The 25,382-nt window shown below is 44.4% G+C and overlaps 3 protein-coding genes across 3 annotated transcripts in view; 1 reads left to right on the top strand and 2 right to left on the bottom strand.

Annotated features, from left to right (window-relative positions):
• rock2a (rho-associated, coiled-coil containing protein kinase 2a) overlaps positions 1–17,979 on the top strand; it is a 36,343-nt gene extending 18,364 nt beyond the window's left edge. Inside the window, exons 6-31 of the mRNA XM_080850213.1 lie at positions 771–915; positions 1,024–1,162; positions 1,496–1,587; positions 1,861–2,020; positions 2,253–2,316; positions 3,176–3,313; positions 3,690–3,825; positions 3,970–4,061; positions 4,558–4,804; positions 5,085–5,191; positions 5,405–5,564; positions 5,956–6,116; positions 7,186–7,370; positions 7,752–7,821; positions 7,980–8,083; positions 8,552–8,738; positions 9,042–9,135; positions 9,436–9,530; positions 9,745–9,936; positions 10,701–10,869; positions 12,172–12,242; positions 12,396–12,484; positions 12,696–12,774; positions 13,041–13,299; positions 13,905–14,118; positions 14,399–17,979. Of these exons, the coding sequence (XP_080706339.1) occupies positions 771–915; positions 1,024–1,162; positions 1,496–1,587; positions 1,861–2,020; positions 2,253–2,316; positions 3,176–3,313; positions 3,690–3,825; positions 3,970–4,061; positions 4,558–4,804; positions 5,085–5,191; positions 5,405–5,564; positions 5,956–6,116; positions 7,186–7,370; positions 7,752–7,821; positions 7,980–8,083; positions 8,552–8,738; positions 9,042–9,135; positions 9,436–9,530; positions 9,745–9,936; positions 10,701–10,869; positions 12,172–12,242; positions 12,396–12,484; positions 12,696–12,774; positions 13,041–13,299; positions 13,905–14,118; positions 14,399–14,672 (3,723 nt within the window). The 3' untranslated portion in view covers positions 14,673–17,979. The remainder of the gene's footprint in view (positions 1–770; positions 916–1,023; positions 1,163–1,495; positions 1,588–1,860; positions 2,021–2,252; positions 2,317–3,175; positions 3,314–3,689; positions 3,826–3,969; positions 4,062–4,557; positions 4,805–5,084; positions 5,192–5,404; positions 5,565–5,955; positions 6,117–7,185; positions 7,371–7,751; positions 7,822–7,979; positions 8,084–8,551; positions 8,739–9,041; positions 9,136–9,435; positions 9,531–9,744; positions 9,937–10,700; positions 10,870–12,171; positions 12,243–12,395; positions 12,485–12,695; positions 12,775–13,040; positions 13,300–13,904; positions 14,119–14,398) is intronic.
• Positions 17,980–18,915: 936 nt separating this feature from the next.
• slc66a3 (solute carrier family 66 member 3) lies at positions 18,916–22,234 on the bottom strand. Its single transcript, XM_080850027.1, has 7 exons — positions 22,074–22,234; positions 21,098–21,180; positions 20,734–20,803; positions 20,292–20,349; positions 19,620–19,740; positions 19,367–19,408; positions 18,916–19,183 (listed from the first exon to the last, which is right to left on the bottom strand). The coding sequence occupies exons 1-7, from the start codon at positions 22,217–22,219 to the stop codon at positions 19,089–19,091; spliced, it is 615 nt and encodes a 204-aa protein (XP_080706153.1). The 5' UTR covers positions 22,220–22,234; the 3' UTR covers positions 18,916–19,088.
• Positions 22,235–22,919: 685 nt separating this feature from the next.
• cimip5 (ciliary microtubule inner protein 5) lies at positions 22,920–24,058 on the bottom strand (the record flags this gene model as incomplete). Its single annotated transcript, XM_080849821.1, has 3 exons — positions 22,920–23,117; positions 23,366–23,405; positions 23,820–24,058. The coding sequence occupies 3 exons, from the start codon at positions 24,056–24,058 to the stop codon at positions 22,920–22,922; spliced, it is 477 nt and encodes a 158-aa protein (XP_080705947.1).
• Between the last annotated feature and the right edge of the window lie 1,324 nt (positions 24,059–25,382).

The raw sequence follows: 25,382 nt of genomic DNA, 5'->3' as shown, positions 1-25,382 counted from the left end.
TGAAGTATGTGCGGTGGAGTTAGTCAGAGAGTGAGTCATCCCTGCTGGAATATGCAGAGCCTCAGAGCTTACCAACACTGGCTCACCGTCCGTCCACTATCCATGCGTGAGGCGCCTAGTGACTTGCTGAAACGACTCTCTGGGTCACCCCTCTTTGACCTCTTGCTCCGGTCAGCTTTCCTCACCCCCTCCCTCTCCCTGTCGGTGCTGGTTTAGGAAATGTCATCCATTTTTGTCATTCACTCATTCCTACGAGTGTTGGTCATTGGTGTTGCTGTGCAGTCTTGCTGCTGACATTACACTTGGTGATTATGAGCAGTGTTGTGATGTTCACGAAATAGCACAAATGTGACTAATGTGAATGTTCTACGTAATGGGCGAAAGCTACCCATATATGGAGATATTAAAGTGTTTGTGTTCTGTCGCCATCTAGTGATGACCTTTGAGTCATCACTGAACGTTTTTGTTTGTGGTGTAGCCTAATCTGTTGTGGCCTTATAATACAGAATGTTCTAAATGTGTCTGAAAGTTCACTTAGAATTCTGTCAGGGGGGTAAAAGAATAGCAATACAGGTTGATTTGAGCATTGGACGCAGTGTTTGAAACGTTGTTCTCCATGATTGACTGAAAAGCAGTGGAGGTCCAGAACCCAATTTATTTGTGTCTATTAATTTATAATACAGTAGTCAGGATGTCTGGGCTGTGGATTTTAGTGATGATATAAATAGAAAAGACTCAAACACTAAATGAAATTGATTTGTGCCCCACAGACTGGCATGGTGCATTGTGACACAGCGGTGGGCACGCCTGACTACATCTCCCCTGAGGTGCTCAAGTCACAAGGCGGTGACGGTTACTACGGCCGGGAGTGTGACTGGTGGTCAGTGGGCGTCTTCATCTATGAGCTGCTGGTCGGTGAGTGACCCTCCCTCTTACCATCGGCTGGGCACGCTGTACCATTGGGGAACAATATTCTTAAGACTCACGAGGAACCTTTCATGTTGCGTTCATGTTCGTCCTCAGGTGAAACCCCGTTCTATGCTGACTCGCTGGTCGGAACCTACAGCAAAATCATGGACCACAAGAACTCGCTAAACTTTCCGGACGACGTGGAGATCTCCAAGGATGCCAAGAGTCTGATCTGTGCCTTCCTCACAGACAGGTGAGCTGGCTGGCTGTTCCCACTGGAGGGATGAGTGTGGAACTGTCAATAACTACGGGAGAAACTCCCTCAGCAGCTGCTGCTTTAAGAACATGAGATAATGAGGGATTGAAGGGATACTGATGAAATTGAGACATGGACATGCTCTTTCATCAGAAGATAAAACTCTGCCATTAACTTGCATTTTCAAGGTGTCTTGTTTGTTTAACAAAATTCAAATGCGGGCTAGTTATGGACCATATGAGGGGCGTTCAGTAGGTCTGGAGGTTTTTTCTTGAGCTCTTTACTCATGCTGCTGTATTGTCCTCCGTCTGAACCATGTCCCCCCCTTAGGGAAGTGCGTCTGGGTCGTAATGGGGTGGAGGAGATCAAACGCCACCCTTTCTTCAAGAACGACCAGTGGACCTTTGACACCATACGGGACAGTGAGTATTTACCTAACCCGTCTCTCATTACGACCACATATCCACGAGGAAAGCTCTCTTGTGTCCATTTTGGGGTTTTTATACATTTCAATCGGCTGTAAGGTCACGGGAAATCTATATGAATTACCTTCAGATGAATATAACTGTATACCTAAGGTAAACAAAGTATGTTAATGTTTGCAGACTTGTAGATATGAAAGTATGCATACTTTGGAAGTGATATCCCTCTTAATCTCTTTGGTTTCTTCTGTCCCCTTTTCCCTGTGTCCCCAGCCGTGGCCCCTGTGGTTCCGGAGCTGAGCAGTGATATTGACACCAGTAACTTTGACGAGATCGAGGACGATAAGGGAGATGTAGAGACGTTCCCAACGCCCAAAGCCTTCGTGGGAAACCAGCTGCCCTTTGTGGGCTTCACCTACTTCAAAGAAAACCAGTAAGTGCTCCACTTATTTTTCTCACTCTCTTTCTTTTTCATTTTTTCTCTTTTCATCTTTTTTTGTTCTCTTCTCCATTTGCTTTTAATATCCTGCTGTTTTTGATTTAATGACTATTTGATAGTTTGGGAAAGGAGTTCTTTTAGACAATCCACTGGCTGAAGAGTAACCAGTGAGTGCTATAGCTGTCAAATGAAAGTGGCCCCTGTCTTGTCTCTCTTCCACTCTCAGGTTGCTAAGACCCTCAGATCGTTCTGCCGTAGCCGTAGAGAATGAGCGGCTAGTGTCCATAAAGGCAAGCCCAACCTGCACCTACACCCACCTCTATTCAGTCACAGTGTATCAGTAGATCACAGGAGACATTTGCTTCCTATAACATCATAACTGCTTTGTAAAACTGCAGACTGCTAGAAACCGTCTGGTCTGGTCTGGTCAAGTAGCGCTGGGCCAGCGGATGTTAGACCCAGTGTGTTTCTGGAGTGTGAAGGCCTTCTAAAACCCAGTAGAAGTAGGCCCCTGAGGCGGATGGATTAGGGGTTAATCCGCAACTAATTGACTGACTTCTTAACGATACATCAAAACATAACGAGCTTTTTGTGAGTGGCCAAACAAGAGGCTAATCCCCACAGGGGCGACAGGACTTGTTTTATTTTCTTTATTTGCTGACACTAATTCAGTCCTTGTATTTCTTTCTTTCTTACAGGATGCTTCTGTGGTAAGCAAGACCTTTATCCTTGTTTGTGCTAGCCTTTGTTTGAAATAGTATATTAGGTCCCTGCGATGTGACTTGGCAAAGTCATTATGAGCACATTAAACAATGTTGGCATGATGATGGTAAACAAGTAAATGGGAAGTAAAAGAACAGCCCCTGTGGCATTTTAATGTCCTTAACTGTTTGTGTAACTCATCAATCTTTCGTAAGAGTTGAGTACCCTTGTTGAAGGAGAGGAATGTTTACCCTGTGTGTGTGCGTGTGCTCACGCTCGTGTGTGTGTGTGTGTGTGTGTGCTCGCGCTTGTGTGTGTGTGTGTGTGTGTGTGTGTGTGTGCTCGCGCTTGTGTGTGTGTGTGTTTGTGTGCTTGTGTGTGTGCTCGTTTGTGTGTGTGCTTGTGTGCGTGTTTGTGTGTGTGCTCGTGTGTGTGTGTGCCGTGCAGTCAGCAGCTCTACAGAAGCAGCTGCACGTGCTGGAGGAGCAGCTGAGTGCTGAGATGCAGGCCAAAGAGGATCTGGAGCATCGCTCCCGCACCGCCACCAGCCGCTTGGAGAAAGTCACCAAAGAGCTGGACGAGGAGGTGTGCACCTGCTATATCTCCCCCTTTGTCTTTTTTCTCTCTTTCTCTCTCTCTCTCTCTCTGTGCGTTCATTGATACATATTCTCTGTCTCTCTAAAACGCTTTCATTCAACTTACAATATTATAGTGATTAGCTTCTCTAATGCAACTGCTGCACTGAGGTGCTCAAACACGTTGACATAAAAGTTCCTAAAAGAGAATACAGTGATGTGAAAGTATCTCATGGTAGCCGCCCACGCCACACTTGGCATTTCAGTCACATGGTAGTAAGTCATTAATCTAATTAGAGGCCTGAATGTCCCACTGCACATTGTGATGGGGAAACCTTTGCATGGTGTGGGAAATGCTAAATGATGAGTTCCCCCCGCCTCCACAGATCAACAGCCGTAAGAACCTGGAGTCGTCCCTGCGGCAGCTGGAGCGGGAGAAGGCACTGCTGCAGCACAAGAGCGTGGACAGCCACCGCAAGGCCGAGAGCGAGGCCGACCGCAAGCGCTGTCTGGAGAACGAGGGTGAGCGCCCGTCTGCCGCTGTTTACGCTCTTCTCATACGTTTAGTTCTTGTCCTCAATGTCTTTGCACTAATGTGAGTTATTAAAAAGGTAATGGTGGAGTCGAATCAATACTTCACATGCGTATCTGTCTGGGCTTTTTTAGTGAACAGCCTCAGGGACCAGCTAGAGGAACTAAAAAAGAGGAACCAGAACACTCACATCTCCAATGAGAAGAACATCCACCTGCAGAGACAGGTCAGCAGCAATGCTGTGTGTGTGTGTGTGTGTGTGTGTGTGTGTGTGTGTGTGTGTGTGTGTGTGTGTGTGTGTGTGTGTGTGTGTGTGTGTGTGTGTGTGTGTGTACAGAATGCATGTGTATGTCTGTCTTTATATGGGAAAAACATTCTGCACAGGTTAGCATTTGAGTGTGTGTGGACTTGTTTATGTGTGAGGTGATGAAGCTCTGCTGGATAAGACATTCATCTCTCAGGGAAGGAAATTGGATGCAGGTGTCCATATGACTTCTGGCTCATTCAGCATGTTGCTGTAGTTGAGAGTGCTAGTTTTTATGTTTGCGCGGGGGACTGCGTGAATGTGTGCATGGGAGTGTATGTTTATGTATGTGTGCATGGGAGTGTCCGTGAGAAAAAGGAGAGAGGGTGTCTAAAAATATGATATGAGTATGTACACATATATTTGTAAATATACGTCCGTGTGTGCCACTCTATGGCATCTCCTCTTCTCCCCTCAGCTGGACGAGGCCAACTCTCTACTGCGGACGGAGTTGGACGCGGCGGCGCGACTGCGCAAGTCGCAGACGGAGCTCAGCAAGCAGCTGCAGCAGCTGGAGTCCAACGGGCGTGAGCTGCAGGACAAGTGCTGCATGCTGGAGAACGGCAAGCTCAAGCTGGAGAAGGACTACATCAGCCTGCAGGCCGCGCTCGAGGCCGAGAAGAGAGACTGCAGCCAGGGCTCCGAGACCATTACAGACCTACAAGGTGCGTGTGTGCATCTGTGTGTACACTCTCCATACCCCTACTGGTATCTCATGTGTGTTAGCCCACTAGCTTTAGTATCTTTTCATTTTGTGACGGTCCCTAGAGCAGGGGACACACTCACTCTCAGGGGATGGACTGTTTCTCTGGCAAAAGTATATTTTTCGATAAAGGGGAATCGGTGCGCTTAGGAGCTGAGAATGTGTGCGTGTGAGGGACGTCCTTTCGCACGTGTCGACCATCCGTCTCTCTCATCCGATCGTCTCTCTTCTTTTTTTGTCAGCGCGCATCACCAGTCTGGAGGACGACGTGAAAGAGTCGAGACTGGCGCTGTCCAAAGGCGAGACGGAGAAGAGGCTGCTCCAGGAGAGGCTCACGGACCAGGAGAAGGTAGACGCTTCATCTTCATCTCTTCCATTCATTCTCTGCCCCACCTCCACCCGCAGACCTCTGTCTGTCCCCTTTTCCCATAATTAGATGTTCTAGAGAAGCAGAAACTACTTAATATGGCATGTTTATTATGGTAGTAGTGTGTCCCCCAGAACCTGAAGTTCTTATTTCTCATTGGTATTTCTTTGTTCTTTTTTTGGGTGGGTCCCGTAGGAGAAGAACAATAAGGAGATCGACATGATGTACAAGCTGAAGGTGCTGCAGCAGGGCCTGGAGCAGGAGGAGACGTCCCACAAGGCCACCAGGGCCCGGCTGGCCGACAAGAGCAAGATCAGCGAGTCCATCGAGGGGGCCAAGTCCGAGGCCATGAAGGGTAAGGAGGGGCCCCTCTGGGAGCCCGTAAATCAACAATAGAGTCATGACCGTCCCTTGTCAGCGAAATCCTAAAAACAACACGGTAGTGTTGTCTCTCCGTGTCCGTCTGGGTGTGTGAGTGAGCGTCGCTGCTCAGACGTATGATAAATAGATCCACTGGGTGCTTATTTATGGATTATGTGTTTGTTATGTGTATGGTATGGGTGTACGTTGGCCTCTGTTGGTGAGGGGTGTGTGTTTGTGTGTGTCCCTAAAACATGGCAGGCATTGCTGGGTAATTTGGTCTGCAGTTTGTGTTTATGGTTGTATGTTTGTGTGTCGGGGTATGTTTATACGAGGGTGTATATTTACGTGTGTGTGTGTGTGTGTGTGTGTGTGTGCGTGTACAGAGCTGGAGCAGAAGCTGCAGGAGGAGCGTGCCTCTAAGCTGCGTGTGGAGAACAAGCTCCTGGAGCTGGAGAAGCACAGCTCTATGCTGGACTGCGACTACAAGCAGGCACTGCAAAAACTAGATGAACTGCGCAGACACAAGGACAAGCTTACAGAGGAGGTTTGTGTTTGTGTTAAGTCTGTTATGTGCCTGTATCTAACATGCATGTCTGTGGGTGTACATGAATCAACGTGTGCACACGCTAAGCACACGATTATGGTTGGCTTGTTTACGCTAACCTGCACTAGCTTTTGTACACATTTCCGAGTGGCTTCGCATGTTTGCACTGAATGGAGCCGCCTGGATTTAGGAGGATGAGGGAAGACCGCCTCCGACATTAGAGCAACAATTTATTTAACACACACACACACATATACACACACACATACACACACACACACATACACACATACACACAGAGCTAAGTGGAACACCAGGGTAGTTCCAGGGAATTGTACTGTCTGCCAACCTCTGTGTTTATCATCCTCATCTAGCCATTCTTGCCTCTCTGGCCTCTGCATACCAGGTAGCCATTTGTGCTCTGAGTCACCAAAGAATAATTCAAACACACGAAAACACACACACACACACACACACACACACACACACACAGGGTGCAGTGATGAGTAGAGGCTCATGCTGTTGAGGAGGGCTGTGCCTCTCCCTTGTCTGCTGTTTTTAGCATGTCTGTTGACAGGGTAGCGAGTGGGTGTGATGTGAATTGTTAACCGGTTGAACTGGCAGCCAGATTGCAGAATGCAGAGAGAGTTGTGAATACAGTGAAGCTGTTTGTACTTGCCTTGCACTGATTGGAGATGAAGGACATCTCCAATCAGACACAAAGCCGAGTACTGAAGAAGAATATTCTGTAAAAATAAACTGTAGTGGTTTATAATACCTTTGAAAATGCAAAAAGGAAGGCATGCCAGCAATGCACTAAATGTACAGAACATTTGACAAGGACATTGGTTGAACTGGTTGAATATTTGACCTAAAACATAAATATAGTTTTAAAGGCAAGAAAGAAGGTTACATTTAAGTGATTCAGAGCAACATGCAAGGAGAGTACAGTCTGAACACATCTGATTGTTCTAGTCATTGTGCTACTTTTGCATTTACTTTTGCACCTTCTCCTGACCATTGTGCCATGTCCCCCCCCACACACACACACGCGCGCACACACACCCAGGTGAAGAACCTCACGCTGAAGATTGAGCAGGAGATGCAGAAGCGCACGCTGACGCAGAACGACCTGAAGACCCAGGTCCAGCAGCTGAACACCATGCGCACCTCAGAGAAGCAGCTCAAGCAGGAGGCCAACCACCTGCTGGACATCAAGCGCAGCCTGGAGAAACAGAACCAGGAGCTCCGCAAGTATGAAGCCCAACACACACGCACACTGTTCTTGTAGTGTATTGTATCATTTTCACACTTGTTTATGTCTCTGTCACATTTAACCACACACCCCAAAATGACCCGCTGTCAAACCTCAGACTTAGATCTCTAACTCATTAAGGTATCAGGAAATTGACTTTCAAATCTTTCATTGGCCTGTAGTCAGTGGTACAGTTTAACAGTACAATGAAACCAGCAGCCTAATACTGTGTTTTTAGTGTTGTAGAAGCATGACTTAGTCAGAGAGCAGACGGTTTGGAAACAAAGCCATTTGTTCCTGTCGCTGTGATTGTGTCACTTGATGACAGTCTGAAAGGCTTTATGGAGGAGGCCTCTTAACTTTGTGTGTCCTTTACTCAGGGAACGCCAGGATGCTGATGGCCAGATGAAGGAGCTACAGGACCAGCTGGAGGCTGAGCAGTATTTCTCAGTACGTTCTCTCCTCACAGTGTCATTTCACACCAAAAGCATTGGCACTGATGACAATAATGGAAGTATACTGTCTAAACTGATGACTATCCTTATTGTGTGGGGAGTTTAGTAAGTATGCTTTGTAAGGTTTTATAAATGTCTCCCCTCTCCTTGCAGACTTTGTACAAGACCCAAGTACGGGAACTGAAGGAGGAGTGTGAAGAGAAGAATAAGCTATATAAGGACATGCAGCAGAATCTGCAGGAGTTACAGGAAGAACGGTAGGAGCCACAACAATGCTGCCTCACCCAGTGTCTCCCAGAGAAATGCACAGCCATGTTTAAAAATGGACATTTTGGATAGGGGATGGCAACCACCCTCACATGTGCTTATTATTGAAAGAAATATCTAATTAACACTTTGAGGCATAAATGCCAGCAGTTCATAACTGTCACCATCCAAAGCATGATGACTGTTCTGAGTTCTGGGTCATCAGTTCACTTCCTAGAGATGAGCTTTCGAGTTGGGCGTGTCTGGGCCTTTGACACTATATGCACTTAACTCGCCTCAGTTGAAGAAGTAGGTCTGTAGAAATGGGTTACCATGCATCCCATGTACTGATCATTGACGGTAGCCTGGTTAGAAGATGCAACCCATGTTCTGATCATTGATGGTGATGGTAGCCTGGTTAGAAGATGCCATGTTTGACCCCCCCCCCCCCCCCCCCCCCCCCCCCCCCATGTGAACAGGGACTCCCTGGCAGCCCAGCTGGAGATCACGCTGACCAAGGCAGACTCGGAGCAGCTGGCACGCTCCATTGCCGAGGAGCAGTACTCGGACCTGGAGAAGGAGAAGATCATGAAGGAGCTGGAGATCAAGGAGATGATGGCGAGGCACAGGCAGGAGCTGGCCGAGAAGGACACCACCATCAACTCAGTGAGTCAACACCAGCCTGAGAAGAAGGCGGAATGTTGGCCGTGCTTCACATATGAGCGGTGTCGGTCTCTGCTAATCTGACATTTTGTTACATGATGTAGATCTATAAAAACACTTGCCTGCGTAATTTATTCACAATGAAAGACAAACAGAATATGAACACCTGTATGACCATATTGAGGTTTTCAAATGGTACCTACGACATACTACGAAGAGTGGGAAGGTACGTTTTTTTTTTAAAGATATTGGTATGTCCCTGACACCCTTACCTAGTTTTAAAACAATTTCTGATCTCTTTCACAGTTAGAGGAGGCTAATCGCACACTGACTAGCGACGTAGCGAACCTGGCCAATGAGAAGGAAGAGCTGAACAACAAACTGAAGGATAACCAAGAAGGCACGTTATCCTCCCACTCTCACTTCCTGTTTGAAAGTTCGGTGCACTCTAATCACGGTTGGAAGCAGGGAGCGGAAACTCTGCGCTGTTTACCAGCGTGCTGGAGATGGGTTTCCATTATGTGTCCTCCACCCACGCATCCCAGCTCTCTTGCCATCATTTTTCATGGGTTTATTTTTTTTTTATGCCTGATGAACTGTGAGGAGTAGGGTTTAGATTCTTTGACTTGAGAGACCTCTGAAGTTCAGTCCTGAGAGACCTCTGAAAGTTTTTCTGTGTGTGTGTGTGTGTTTCTTCCAGATATGCAGAAGATGAAGGACTTGGAGCAGCAAATCAGTCAGACTAAGATCACCTACGAGAAGCAGCTTCAGTCTGAGAGAACTTTGAAGACCCAGGTACGGCAAGCAATCAGGCCCACGCTGCACCAACGGAAGATGACCCTGTAGTTGGGGGTCAGATGTCTTTCTGCTCAGTCATTCACTGCCTCCTCTATCCAGAGTGAGGTCACTGCTTATTAGTCATGTGATGTTTGTCTCGTGTGATTGTGTGTGTGTGTGTGTGTGTGTGTGTGTGTGTGTGTGTGTGCGCGTGGGTGGATGTCTGGTCCAGGCGGTAAACAAGTTAGCTGAGATCATGAACAGGAAGGAGCTGCGGGGCGGAGGCAGTCGCCGCGGCAACGACACCGACATGCGACGGAAGGAGAAGGAGAACAGGAAGCTGCAGCTGGAGCTGCGCTCGGAGAAAGAGAAGCTCAACAGCACCATCATCAAGTACCAGAAGGAGATCAACGAGATGCAAGCGGTACAGATGCTCAAACACACACATACACACACCCTAACAGCACCATTGCCACAGTGAGATTGAGATGCACGCACTACTCAAGCAGGCATACAACATTTAGTCACATGGCAGATGCTGTGTTATCCAAAGTGACTTACAAGTGTGGTCGTCTAATGGAGGTCTGTTGATTGATCGAAGAAAAAACACTTTCAGTTTTGTTGGACATAAGTGCCAGTAAGGGAAAAGAGGAGAGGGGTATTTGAATAATTCAAGTTCATAAGAAGTTCCAGAAAAGCTGGGTCATCAGATGCTTGTTGAATACTGGCAGTGACGCTGCAGAGCACGTTGCGCTTGGCAACTCTTTCCACCACCGCAGCAACCCTTAGCAAAGAGCAAACACACACACACACTAATAAAAGCAAATACACAGCATCACATTTCAACACTGCACGCACACACACACACACACACACACACTCCTACCACAATAACCATATATCTCTTATCACTATTGAGCAAAAGCAATTTCAGAAAGAAAAATGCTAGCATTCATAAACACCTACACATGCAGTAGATAGAGGGCCATCATCACCCAATATCAGCCAGAGGAGGGACAGGAGAGTCTGGCTCAAACAATTGTGTGTGAGAGAGAGGTTGTTTATATGGGAGACACAAAGAGAGGGCTCCTCTGAGTGTGTGTGTGTTGGGAGGGGAGAACAAAAGCCTCATCTGTAATTACTCACTTGTGTGTGTGTGTGTGTGTGTGTGTGTGTGTGTGTTTGCAGCAACTGTTGGACGAGTGCCAGACCCGTATTGATCTGCAGATGGCGCTAGACAGTAAGGACAGCGACATCGAGCAGCTGCGCGGCCTCCTCACCTCGCTCAACGTCCACTCACTTGACTCCGCCAGCGTCTCCAGCGGACCCGACTTCGACACAGATGACGCCTTCACAGGTACAGTTGCCATAGCAATGTGCAAAACAATGCTTCTGACATTTCATGTGACCCTAAAACACCTTAAAAAAAAACATTCTTCTTGCCTGCCAGAGTATCTTAAAAACACACTAGTTGTTTGGCAGAGCTTCCAGAAGCTTTCTGTTATAACTTCCTTTCTGAGTGATGTTGGTGAGTACAAGATAAATATGAAGACATGTATTGACAGCACCTTATAGTGATGTGACATAACATCCTTTGAATAGAACTGTGAAAGTAATCAGTCTGTAAATGTCTGTAGTAGTTTGCCAATAGCACTAAATAGCATTAGGGAGCCCTCACATTATTCATTTTTTACCATTATTATTTTTGTAATCCTCTAAGGAGTAGGCACCTGAATGAATGAATGAATGAATGATGGAATGAATGAATGCATGTCTTCCTCACAGTGCGTAAGTCCCAAGTCAAGCCCAGCAAACAGTCTTTTAGAAAACGCCAGCAGATGCCCCGCCCTGAACACACCTCTAAAGAAAGCGACCACTCCTCGTCTAACTCTGACAAAGGTCTACTCCTGCCCTGCGCTGTTCTCCCTCCTCTCCGTTTCCCTCCCCTCCTCTCTCCTTCTCTGAGGCAGAGGTCTGGATCACTCATTGACCTTCTGCCAGGGTAGGGTTTCCTGGCCCCTGCTCTCTGTTCTGTGATTGGTGATCGGTCTCCTCTCCCTGCCTCTCAGCCTGTTGCTACAGGTGATCTGCATGGGCCTGGTGGTGTTTGGACTTGACCTTTTGACCCCGATTTGCCCTCCTTATAACCTCATAACCTCAGCCTTGTGGATTGACTTTGTGGAATGGATTAATAACCAAACTGATTTGTGGTGGCCTGAATTCTGTTTTCAGTGGATCTGGTCTATTGTAAACAGTATTTTAGTCCTGAACCAGATGTGATCTCTGTCCGAGAACCCCCTTGTTTTTGAGGAATCTTAATAATGTTTACTGAGTGTGGTTATACGTTGGACGTACATGGAGTGCTGGTGGGTTTTAATTGCTGGTTTGAACGCCATGGGGACTTTAATGTGATCTTGCTGGTTGCGCAATGTTTGGAGAACTAGACGCTGCTTTGCTTTCAAAGACCCCCATTCTTTCCTGGGTTCATGCTGGTTATACAGTCCTCAGTCCTCGGGCCTGTTTGCCTGCCGTCTGCAAGACCCAGCTTTTTGAACACCATGAAACAAAGGGGAACTGCTGCCCACAACTGGGAATGCGTTGTGAATGCAGAACAACGGTAGTACTCGCATGGAAATAAAACCCAACCTATCTGTTTCAGAATCGAGGCTCGAAGGATGGCTTTCAATGCCTGTGCGGAACAACACCAAGCGTTTTGGATGGGAAAAAAAGGTACCCTGAAGGTTTCCTGTTCTGTATATGTTAGATGCTGTAGTGTCTGACTGCCAGATTTTTGACTTGTTGTAATGTTCCCTTATTTGAAAGGCAAATTAGTGGAGATTTAATTTTACGCATCAACTGGTTTGTCTGATTGGTTTTCTGCAGTATGTCGTGGTTAGCAGCAAGAAGATTCTTTTCTACAACAGCGAACAGGACAAAGAACTGTCCAACCCCTACATGGTGCTAGACATTGAGTGAGTTGAGAAAAGGAGCACACACACACATACACGCATTTACACACGCACATACACACACACATACACACACATACACACACACACACACACTCAGCCATGTATACAAGACATCAATCTTGTCTCACAGACATGTTCATCACCAGTAGTTTAAGAGTTTTAATGTACAGGTGGAAAAAGTGACTGTTTGTTATCATGTATGTCTTTCCAGTAAACTCTTCCACGTGCGGTCTGTCACCCAAACGGATGTGTACCGCGCCGACGCCAAAGAAATCCCCAGGATATTCCAGGTTGGTGGGCAAACATCCCAAAAATAAATCATAAGTAGAGCTTATGTAGAGGGACTTGTAGTAATCATGAAACACACATGGTGCTATTATGTAATCGGTTATCCCTTTGACATTCAGGCCAGTTGTAAAATGAATAAAATGACAAACATAAGTGATCTCACTCAAATCAGCCTGCCTTGATAGAAGGTGCCCTGATGTGTAAAAGCATAAGACCTCCAGGACCTTTGACATTTGACCTCTGTCTGACCTCCACCACCCTCTCTCAGATCCTGTATGCCAATGAAGGAGAGAGCAAACGGGAGCAGGAGCTGGAGACGCTGCCCGTAGGCGAGAAGTCCTACATCTTCCACAAGGGTCACGAGTTCATCCCCACGCTTTACCACTTCCCCGCCAACTGCGAGGCCTGCACCAAGCCCCTGTGGAACATGTTCAAGCCGCCTCCAGCTCTCGAGTGCCGTCGCTGCCACATCAAGTGCCACAAGGACCACATGGACAAGAAGGAGGAGATCATTGCGCCTTGCAGAGGTATGTCATGCTTATATTAGTAGAGGTATTGATGAAAGTCTAATGAAAAATAGTATGAAGACATGTCAAGAACAAAAAAAAGGTTTACTGCCCCCTTAACCCCTCAGGCTTTTTTGGTTGCTTCTCAATGTCGGCCATTATCTGATTTTAAGCTCAAAGCAGACCAACGGACCTTGGTGAAGAGCCAAGAATGGCATGCCTAACCTATGTTGGATATTTTACAAAATACTGCCATCTTTAATGGTTACAGTTCAAACTACTAAAAAAGCTTAGAGTAACGTTTCAGTATGAGGAACCCATTGCTAAGATTCTCCTCCAGAAAGTATCACAGTTTTAAACTGCTGATGGTGAAGCTAGGAACATTGTGAAGGGAATTAAATGGTAGCCAAATGTTTCTAAATAACAATTAAACAAAGCGTAAAAATGTAATGTAGCATTCCTCTATGGAAAATATCTTGGTATGAAAGTGCGCATATCGGCCTGTTTGAAAATGGATGTTAAGCCGTGTGTGTGTGTGTGTGTGTGTGTGTGTGTGTGTGCGCGTGTGTGTGTGTGTGTGTGTGTGTGTGTGTGTGTGTGTGTGTGTGTGTGTGTGTCTTTACCAGTGAACTACGATGTTTCCACGGCAAAGAACCTGCTGCTGCTGGCCATATCACAGGAGGAGCAGCAGAAGTGGGTCAGCCGGCTGGTCAAAAAGATCCCCAAGAAGCCCCTGGGCACTGACCCGGCTCACCGCTCCTCACCCCGGGCCCCCGCCAAAGTGCTGGCCAGCCAGTCAATGAGGAGACCCAGCCGACAGCTGCCCCCCAGTAAACCCAGGTGAGTAGTATGTCCTGGAGTCTCAGAGATCATCAACCCAATGACCAATGCTAACCATCAGATTTAATTTAAAGGCTTATAGACTTAATGACAACTGAGGCCAACCAGATGCTGTTCAACTAGCCACATTCCTATTCAGTGAGGAATTGCCTCCATTTGTCTGAAGCTATGCTCGTTTAGTAAAAGGCTAGCATGATGATTTGGCTGTTTACAAAGAGATATACATAGACTGTAATTGTAGCAGGTTATGGATTGGAGTGCTAGTGTGTGTGACATGCAGGGCCTTGACCAAGGAGCCTGCCGATCCCCCGTCATTGGGGGAGAAGATAAGCCTCATCCACCACAAGGGCCACGAGTTCATCCCCAGCCTCTACCATTTCCCCACCAACTGCGAGGCCTGCACCAAACCCCTGTGGAACATGTTCAAGCCACCCGTAGCCCTGGAGTGCCAACGCTGTTACATCAAGTGCCACAGAGAACATATGGATGGGAAAGAAGAAGTCCTGAAACCCTGTGCTCCAGGCAGAATCGAGTCTCAGTCTGAGCTTGGCTAAAGTGTTTTGTTTTTAAAGAACATCTACCACGGCTAGCATCAATCAGCTGGGCGTTCATCACAAAGCTTGTGATCTATATATGCTGCTAAGAAAGAGTGTTGACTTCTGCCTGAAACACAGGGCCCTCGCACAGTCTTCAAAGCCTTAACCAACAGAGTATGGGCAAAGGATTTCGGGCTTGGAGGGGAGAGCTAACATTTATTTGAAGGGTGCACCCCCGGACAATCTTTTCAAGTCCTTTCCTAGATACCTCACAACTGTGACGAGCATTGATTTACTCTGAAGACAGAATTAAATCACGTCCCACAAACGATTCAACCTAATTTCAAGCTATTTCAAATGAATCAACCAAATTCCATTATTAAGCTGTGTAATATAAGTGTACTATCCAGTTGTTTCGAAAGTGATATTGAACTGGAAGAAGGTGCACTCTTCAAATGCAGCACCACAATAACCTGTTGCTGGAGACGTAAGGCTGCGTATCTGATGGGTAACCCGATTCCGGCACTTTATGAAGTGTCTTGTCTCCGCTCCCACCTTCTCTCCTTGCAGATGGCTGGATGAGGGTCTGCAGGATTGGCATTGGGCTCTGGATGATGTGGAGGATGTTGATGATTTTGTTGACGGTGCATTTGATTTCTGAGGAGCCCCTAGGTTCATAATCAGGGTAAAGGCTCTCGAATGGTGTTTGTGTGTGTGCTGTGGGTTTGCTTAGCATGCTGGTTGGCTTTTCAGTGGAGTGGAGAACTACCTCTTTCAACCAGACCTTTCATTGAATGACTCAAGTTATTGCATTGTAGGCCATTTTAATGAACTCTTAAGCACTCCTGGCCAGACTGGTGAGTATTTTATTGTTGTGGACTGTTGATGAATGTCTTCATCTATTTAAACTTAATTTTATCCCGAGTTATCGGAGTTGTGTTTTATCTCAACACTGTCTTTGTATACCTCGTTTTGTTCTAGTGGTATTTACTGTCCTCTTGTTAAAGACAAGCTGTCTATGCCTCTGGCTGCCACTTTGAAATGGATTACACCAGTATTGCTCTGTAGAGACTGAGACGACAATTCGCAACAGGAAAAATTGTACCATGGGTTAGATTGCCTCAACAGTTCTTCACTAGCAGCTAGAGCACTTTAATGGTCGAAATGACCAAATCAAGTTAAGCATAGGAGTGACCGGGAGACAGAGGAGACCTGCTTTGGAGAGATTAGAGTTTGGTCAAGAGAGGAGTGAAGAGACAGTGTACACTCATGCCCTTTGCTACCTTCCTCTGACGTCATTGACCTTTTTCACCCCAGCCCACCTAGAGCGGATGCCCCCAAGATGAGGCGAGAGATCTTCAGTGGCCAGCCAAACAACTCATGAATGCTTTAGTGCAATTTCTCTGTTTTGTTTACATGCAATAAGTACCTACGACACAGTATTTTATGTTAAAATTACAGTATATTCCATACGTTCTTTCTTTTGTATTGATTTATGTCACAATAAAACATGCCTTTGACTCGTGGAAAAAAAGTGCGATGACTTCTGACTTAAATTGGGTGCATGACCAATCGGTTGGTGTATGTATTAGAGCTTGCTGTGTAGTGCTGTCTAAGTGTTGGGTTAGAAGTTGAATACTGTGTTGGGAAGCTAAACTAACCCCATCTTTCTCTGTTGTCTTTTCTTCCTCTTCTCTCTTTTTTCCTCCTTCTGTAGTTAACCTCACTTGGGATTGTGGTGAAACTACATGGTGATTTGGTGTTTCCTCTTTTTTACCACCGTGATGAAAGATGTAGTGAGACAGAAAAAAAATAGCAAAAATGCTTTTTTTTTCTCCCCCAAGCTGTTGTAGAGGGACCTATTTTTCTTTGCTGGGCTTGCAGAGCTTTTTGCTTCCTCATTGAGCACCTGTTGGCCCAAACAAGAGAACATCATTATTTCCAGGCTGACATTTTCCAGCACACACTCCCATGGCTTCAAAGTAGTTGAGCTGAGAAGTAGTAGCTTGGATGCAGAGGGTTTGCTGAAGGCTGGGACCCATCCACTGGTGTAAAGACTGTATCCCATGGATGAGTGCAGGATCTTCATGGAGCTTCTACCCCCCAACCCCCCCATCCACACACACACACACCCACACACACACACACACCTCACCAGTGATTTGATCAGAGTGTTCCAAAGCACTTAAACCTGGATTATGTCCCGGAGGAAAGACCAAAGCAACCCAGAGAGGGACCATAACCATCGGGGAGAGGGGAAATGGCCTACATGACCAGTCACCCGGAAGATCTGCTCAAGGAAGTGCTTTTTTCTGAAGAACATTTTTGGTACCTAACACTACACCAACAGTGCACTACAAATACATGATGTGGATGCAAGGTCACCTCGTAGGTTCATTGTTGTACTTAACACAGAACAAATGTTATTCAGGGCTTTGGTAGTTTACTAGACACTAGTTATTTGAAAGTAACACTCGTAAGTGTGGATTTTGGAGTGCCAGTATTGACCTCATGCTCACCCCTATAGTAATGCCTTAAATGTATGCATCACAGACTATTCCGGAAGGGCAATGTTTACGGCACTTGTTTCAAACGCAGTCAGTGCACCTCAGAGCATTATCTGCCGCTGTATTATTTTTGTTGAATGTATACCTGAGAGGAAGGACATCTGTGTCTTGTATAAAAAGAAAAAAAAATGGAAATGCTGTACATTTCACAGTATGTGAAGAACAACTCCCATGGTGACTCATCCGAGTCCTTGTTGGTTGACAAGTCCTCTGCGTAAGCTAGCAAGTGTGCGATTTGATGCTGTGGGCTTAAGGAAGCAATGTGGCTTTGTATGCCTTCTGGGTAGTTCACCCCCATATATGAATGTGCTCTTATATTATTCTTAAGAGAGGGAAAGAGAGAGATCGAAAATATGAAGTTTTTCAAAAAGATATATATACATATTTTTTATTTTTTACAGGGGAGAATAGATACAAATTGTTTGTGTATGTACCCACTTTGCTTAAGAATATTTCACTGCAAATTTGAGAGAAGGCTGTGTTTATGTTATTCCATGTCGGCTGATGGTGTGACTACCTTCCAGTTTGTTGGGAGTACTGTACTGATGTGCTGTGAACTTTCCCCTCAAGTCCCTATTGAGTTTGGAGGAAGCATGTTCTATATAAATATACACAGTATATTTTAACATGACATCATACAGAACACCTTGTATTATTTATACTGGCCTGTGCACTTTGTATTTTAAAGCGCAATGTCCAGATTGCATGTTTTATATTGCTACGTTGAACCAAACGATAACCTGTTTGACAATAAAAGAAAACTGTCTGTACTTCGTGTGGTCTGAAGAGCTATATTGTTAATCTTTACATATGAATTTTAAGTTCCAAAACATGACCTCATTCATTGTAAGCTTATGTGTTTACGGACCATTAGGAGAAATGACTGATGGACTGTTGATGCTTTTCCAGAAAAGAATCATTTATTGAGTCTGTTCTACAGTCTTCCCTATGAAGACACAACTAACAACAAAAGTACAAGTACAACGAAGTTGTTTCAGTCCCAAAACAGCAGGCATACCTAGGGGGTATTCCTTGTATGTGGTTCAGTGACAAACCTGGATAAGTTAACTCAGAATAAGTGGTAAACCTCCTAATAAAAGAACCCCTATTGGTTCATTCTCTTAGCAAAACCACGTCAGAGGGCTCTTCTATTAGGAGGTTAACTACTTACTCTTGAGTTAACTTATCCAGGTTTGTCACTAAACCACGTACCAGGAATACCACCCCAGCTTGCTTAGGTACCTGAATGCTTTCCTGGACTGATACAAATCAGGAAAGAAGAAATACAAGAATACATTTTCTCTTGTAAACCGCAGGAATGCTTTGGAAAGGTGTGCTCTTCTGATCTGATCAACATGACCTTCAGCAAACAAAGCTCTTGAAGTACCACTACAGTACCACTGCATGATATACGGAATGACTTAGGAAGGTATGTGGTGCTGCTTACAATATTTGACATGTAACCGTTTTGTTAAATATAGTTCCAGCTTTTAACAAATACTGTACCAAGTTAAAAAACTTTGAAAACCTCAATTGTAACTTACAACAGAAACAATGCATAGTTATTGCACATAGAAAAAGGCTTTGGTCAATCATTTGAAACCATTAAACCAATACATTAAATAGCATAATTATTTACTGCCAAATAATACTGAAACACCAGTTATGTCATTAGCTGCCCAGGGGTTAACTTATGGGTTATCCCAGGGTAAGAATGTAAACCAAAACAGCTTGATATGTGTTTTTTCCAGTGTGTAAATCCTAACACCTCTTTACCTTGAGAAAAGGGAGTTTTGGAAATGACCTGAGCAGAGGTCTGGATCTGAGCGTGAGGCAGCCCCCACTCTGATGTAAACTTTCTGGAGCCTCAGTCTTGTTTCATGGAGCTCTTGGGCCTGTAGTACACTATTGTTGCCAGAACCCACATGTTCAGAAGCGTCATGACGATAAACCTGATTAGAACTTTTGACAGAGGAGGGGGAGAGCAATGTTTTAAGTCCTCAGGAATGCAAGCAACCAAGAGAACCAAAAGAAGACACAACAAAATAAAACAAACTGAAATGATCTACTTAAATGTCTAGGTCTGATACCAGATGAATTATTAAAGAGATGAAAAATACATTAGAAAAAGAGATCTTTACTCACCCTGAGTATCTCCAGTTGTCATAAGTGTGGTGAAAATCCTTGCTGGAAGAGATGTTGGTATCAAATTAAATTAATCTTGGCCCATTATTAACGAACCCACAGGCAGAGATTCTAGGTGCAGTTACTTACGGAATAGTGACGCATGAGTTAACTTCAAAATACATTAATAAAAGCTACACAAACTGTCTCTGGTGATCTGTGTGTGTGTGTGTGACCGAGAGCTGGCAATGGAGAAACCTCAGTATAGTCTTACCCATGCAGGTGTAGGTTGCCATGGCCCAGGTGAGGGTGCTGACCTGACCGGAGTCTTTGGATGCCCACAGACACTGGAGCTGTGCAAACTTGCTGCCAGCACTGATAAAAGTGCACAGGCTCTGATGGCGAGAGGGCACAGACACAGAGGACAAGAACAATATAGTTTGACCCAGAGGATAAGGACCAACACCTCAGTAAATACTGTGTTGTAAAACGTGCAGTATAAGTCTGGTATCAGAGACGTCATTGCTTAGATACAGGGCACATCCAACAGAGTAAACTTCCAAAGCAATATGTTTTGTTGTGAAGCACAGAGGCATGAAAATGTCATTAACGTTAGATACCTTACCACCCCCTAACGAGAAACACAACACAGTACAAACAGCTCATATCAACCCCTATCTCAGTAGAATATTCAGTCATGTCTTTCACAGTTGTCTCCTCACATGTTTACTAGAGGCTCCACAGGTTAGTTCCACCTTGTTTTTCATATTTGCAATGTCAGGCATTAGCGCTTAGTTTATGTCAGTTCAATTACTTATACATCAACCTTTCATTTAGATTACACTAAATATATTTAATCGATATATAGCAGGTAAGCCGCTTACAAACGTGTTCTCCTGTTGACACAGTGAGAAATCAAAATGAACCTCAGGACAACATTACTCACCATTGCAAGATCAATGATCCACTTCTTTACAATCAGAAGGTGCCAGCCTCCCACAAACCTATTCAGCTGAAGTTAAGGGGCAGCACAGCAACAAGAACATAAAAACATAACATGGAGTTGTTGTGGTGTGTCTGCCTAGGTTGTAACCTGATACCTTTGTGACCTAGGGTACAACAAACCTTATATCGATAAAAAGAGAAATATTTCATTAAATTTAAGCTTATGAAATTACATGTTGTTTTAAGGATTCATACCGTTTGCTCACAAAATTCACTTCCTCGCTTGTCTGGTTTTATCAAGATATTGTGCTGACTCTGAAGTATGCCACCTTATGTTACACAAGATGATGTGCTCAGTGATACTATATCTCTCCTTGTAGAATGTGAGTGGTGATCATTACACAATGCAAGTGTAGGTCAAAGAAGTTGCTGAGTAAGGATACACAAGTGCATATAGCAGTCCTTGCTTCAAGTTGCCATTGTAATGGAGAATCAGCAGCAACAGCATAACATCTAGGAAGAGAGACAGGCAGAGAGCTGAGAGAGGTGTGGGTCCCAGGGAACACATGGCACTGTGACAGTGAGGCTATCTTGCAGCCCAACAGATACAATTCACTCGTATGTTGGTTCATCATTTTTGTACCGTTCCAGGATGACATGCTAGATTCTGTATTAGTCAAACTTCAATCATTTCTACTCATTAACAATATTTTACTGATTAACAAGAGGACTGTGTGGAAAACATTGCTTCGTTATGCTTTGGTCACAGGGATCAAATATTAGCTGATTATTTATTTATGAACTCACCTTGAGCAATCAGAATGGGGTACTCCAGATAAGTAGGAGGTGGGTAATCATAGTACATTTGATAGCGGACGAACACAATGAACCTTTAAAAACAACGAACAATGCCATGGTTAAGCAAAACAAGCCTCAATCTGCCCATAGAGCATCTCTGTATCTGTATCTATCCGTTTTTTGTGGGTTGTTTGTGCAGGGAGGCGTGTTCATTCGAAGGTTCCACAACTGTGAAACCCTCCTCTTAAAATACCCTGTACATAAAAGTGAATGACCCATAGTAATCCTTTTCAAATGAGTGAAATGGAGAGCACTGTTGGCTCCCTGCACATAGCAACAAACAAACTAAAAACATCTCTCCCTTTCTGTTTGGACAGAGTTAAATATGTCCCACATGAAGACAGCTGGAGCAATGGCTACTCAGACAACTGTGATGAATCTTTATTTGTCTTGATATGCCCTTTGTAGGTGAGCGCACAAACACCTGCATTTGCTTTGAAGGACGAGTAGCCTATGAGTATGAATATATTGTCTAGCCTCCTGAACGTCCATATCCCCTTCGATTTGAGGACCATTTGAGAGAGCACTGATTTGCACAGGACTTCAAATGTGATGGTTAGCCTATCTGGAGTTATATATATATACGGTATATTCAGGATGATATTTTTAGCACACAGCCCATAAAGCTTCACATAACTTGCAACCTGACTTAAAGAATGTTGATCAATTGTATGATGGTGCGTTTAACCTCGAATAAAGTACGAACATTTCATAAGAGAGGAAGTTTGTTACGGACCGTATAGGCTAACGTTAATGCCGCCATAACAATATATTATGGCCATTCAAAATCAAGATGCTCCTGATCTGAAACAACATGCATAATCAAAACGTAATATTAACTAGGATCACGCTGTAACATTGTCATTTCATTTTTTGTTTTGCTTCAAATTCATCTCAAAGTGTGCTACTTTGAATACTGTCTTACCCGATAACTTCCAAGAGCAAACTGTTCAAGCTCACACCCGAAGTTGATTTCGCTCTCACCAGCACAAATATCTGAGGAAACTTGAGAACCATGCACACGACAAGTGTGCTGAAGTTAGCGAAATGCAATATCATATCGTCCTCCATCGTCTAATACGGTGATTCTCGGACCTGTTCGTAAACCCCGACGCGGTATCTTTGCACCGATGACTGTCCGTCCCAATTTGCAGAACAACTTTCATGGCACTTCCGCACACATCACCCCAACGATGTATGACCCTGCGGGGCATCCGTAGTTGTTTCTTTTTTTGAACAGTGTGTGCTGCAACTATGTAGCCATAAATCAGGTGGCCTGACATAATGCAGTACTCATTGAAAATAATGCAGTAGTCATTGAAAAAAATGCAGTAGTAATTCCAGGCAAAGTTTTGATCACTATTTACATTTACTTTATTTGTACAGAGCATAAACAAAACAAAATTGCTTTGGCAATATGCCGTGTTTTTGAGATCTCTATGGACATTTACAGTAGCCTACAACCTATTCAAAAGAGTAGCCTAATTTTAAACAAATCATGGAATAAAAAGACTGACATTCATACTATCCTAGATCAATTCGAGAACAATTAAATTAAACAATTCATCGCTTTGAGTAAACATAAAACACGGAGCCGTAGCCTAAAATCGAACATGCATGTGATGTGCAGTTACCTCGCCTGTAGCATGGGCACTAGGGAAGTGGCGAACAATAAACTTGCTATGCTCTTGAGGATGCGCAATGTCAACATCTAAGGACTACTTGAACATTTGAGTAATAAAAGTATAATTTTATGGATGAGTTACAGGTCTCAACAGGGCTGCATTTCTGAACCCTGTTTCGTTTTGCCATGACTGCCGGTCATTAGTAGCAGTTTGTCCATCCGGATGAGTTCCTTGCCGAGCTCTGTGCACAAGCGACTCCCAAACATCTGGTTTGTGGTGTTGGGCAGGCAGTCAGAGTACACAGGCACATAGCTGGGTAGGGTAGACTGTGTCCTGGGGCGACCCTGTATGCGAGCATGGGTTCACTTGGTTTAATCACTGATTAAACAGTCATGCTCAACATTCATGAAAAACATAAAAAAAAAACAGTGAGTCAAGGTTGCACGAGTACTAGCAAGCAAATCTATTGTTATGCAGATATTGGCAAAACTATTTGGACCTGGCAAATCGTGTTCAACACTAAATAAGAATATTTTCATACATATACATTTAGGCAGACTAGGCAAACATTTAGCCTACTTATGTGCCTTACCAGCTGGTCAAAGTTCTTGAGAAAGCTCCAGTTCTTTTCCCTAGAGCGAGATATTTGGTTACTCATCATGTGATGGTAAGCATGCATGTTATCATAAAATAACTTCATTCTACTGCTGTCCATTGTTGGTAGCCTATTTGACATGCATGTTAATCTCATAATTTGAAAAGGATTAATGGATGAATGGGAGAGGGTTTTGTGTACCGTCTCCACGGCTATATGAAAAGAATAGGTGAGCCCATCCACGTAAACGAAACTACAGAACTCTACAGTAAACTATACCATCCGGGGGGCATTCGGTCAAACGCAATACACTCCTATCAAGTATCGGTTGGACAACGGCTCATTTAACTGTCATCCATGCGCAGGAGAAAGCAAGGGCACTTAAGTCTATTTAAAGCAGATGTACAAGAGAGAGAGAGAGTGATATAAAAATAACGAATTGTCTCATTACCACTCTTTTACCCCCATCCTTTCCGCGCGTACATATTCTCTCCATATTTGATCCTGTTTGACTGGGTCTCGAGTGTCAGAGTCCTGTGCCGGTGTCTCAACGCCTCCGGTGTTTCGTGTCCTATCCGGTGGATGCCTGAATATAGACACGGAGGACTGTGATGTTAAAGCAACACTAGGCCGCTCTACTAAACGGTATCCAGCCGAAGTTGCGCGCCTAGAGTTGCCTTTCCTTTCCATCTTTTAAAAAACTCACAAATGTTTTTACTTTGCTAAATCCATGACAACTTTCTCTCACAAAACTATTGTAGACGCATTTTAATTTGTGGTACGCAAGCCCACGACGTACTGGGCGACATTCCCACGGGCGAAGAGAAACACCATACCAATCACTACACAAGCGCCTCTGGCGCTCCCGGGCCACACAGGGCTTCGTGCACTCTTGTTTGTGGGCTTGGTCTCCCTTAGAAACAGCCGGGAAATGCCGCGGTACCCACAACCCTTTGTTGATTTTCGGGAGGCGACACATCCGCTGGGCTCAAAGAGGCTGTTTAGGCTTTTGTCTAGTGAAAGTACTGGGCAGGGGGGTGGGGGGCATTTGAATGCATTCATGCAGCAAAAAAATCAATAAAAACTTGCCTTGTATAACAATTCATAGCTTATTAGAAGGTATTAGGCCTGCATTGTATTATAGACACACGTGAAATTCCCAAATACTATTTTAATGTTTAATTGAGATGTAGAAAATGCTGACAAGGTAAATGGCTGTGTGCTGAATATGAAATGTTGTTGTTTGTAATGATTTCTTTCTTATAATTTACACGCATACCCAGCCAACAAAGGATTTGGGTAGTATTACAGTATTGCGCAGGATGATTGCTCATGATTAGTCTTTGTAAAATAAAATGTGTTTTTTCGTTAATTCACTAGATGGCAGTATCTTCTAATGTGTCCGGATTGTGAGCACCATGAAGATGGACAACAGCTTAGTGCACGTTAGTAAAAGATAGTAATGAAATGCAACCTGAATGATCAAATTTCCACAGTATTTTAGTTTGTGAGATCAGACCTGGCCTTCAAAAGTGTGTATTGTAGTGTATCATTGAATTCAAAGTCGGCCAAGCAACCGTGTACACACACATATCATATGATGTGTGTTACATTCTAGTTATTGAATACTAAGCTAAGTTGGTAGGTTGGCTGTTGGTTGAGACAGTGTCTGATTTTATTCCTAGGGACTCCATTATTTGGACACCTGCTTTATACTCACTAGCCTTTGCAGGATGACCTCTACAATGTATTTGTCACCTCCTCGTATCACCAACCTTGTCCCCCTAAGCATTTTGATGGTGCAGCTAAGTGCACGTTTATGAGTGCTTATGAGAAATCTATAGCCATAGCTGGTTTTGTAGGTCAATGATGTGCATTTTAGGGTGAGGTGGAAATAAATATTAAACACACCATTTGTATGCACAGGATATAAAATGTATGTGGATCAATTAATTGAAAAACCTATAAGAAGGGGAAATTACCTATACAGGTGCACCATATTGCATTTTTATTA

Source organism: Sprattus sprattus (assembly GCF_963457725.1).
Source record: "Sprattus sprattus genome assembly, chromosome: 13".
Lineage (NCBI taxonomy): Eukaryota > Metazoa > Chordata > Actinopteri > Clupeiformes > Clupeidae > Sprattus > Sprattus sprattus.
Note: the sequence above shows the minus strand (reverse complement) of the source record. Positions and strands in the feature narration are given on the sequence as shown.

Coding starts and splice junctions, on each gene's coding strand:
- slc66a3 (XM_080850027.1), bottom strand. CDS start 22,219: ATGGAGGACGATATGATATTGCATTTCGCTAACTTCAGCACACTTGTC. Junction 19,741..20,291: donor GGATCATTGATCTTGCAATG/GTGAGTAATGTT, acceptor TCTCGCCATCAG/AGCCTGTGCACTTTTATCAG. Junction 19,184..19,366: donor GACAACTGGAGATACTCAGG/GTGAGTAAAGAT, acceptor CTCTGTCAAAAG/TTCTAATCAGGTTTATCGTC.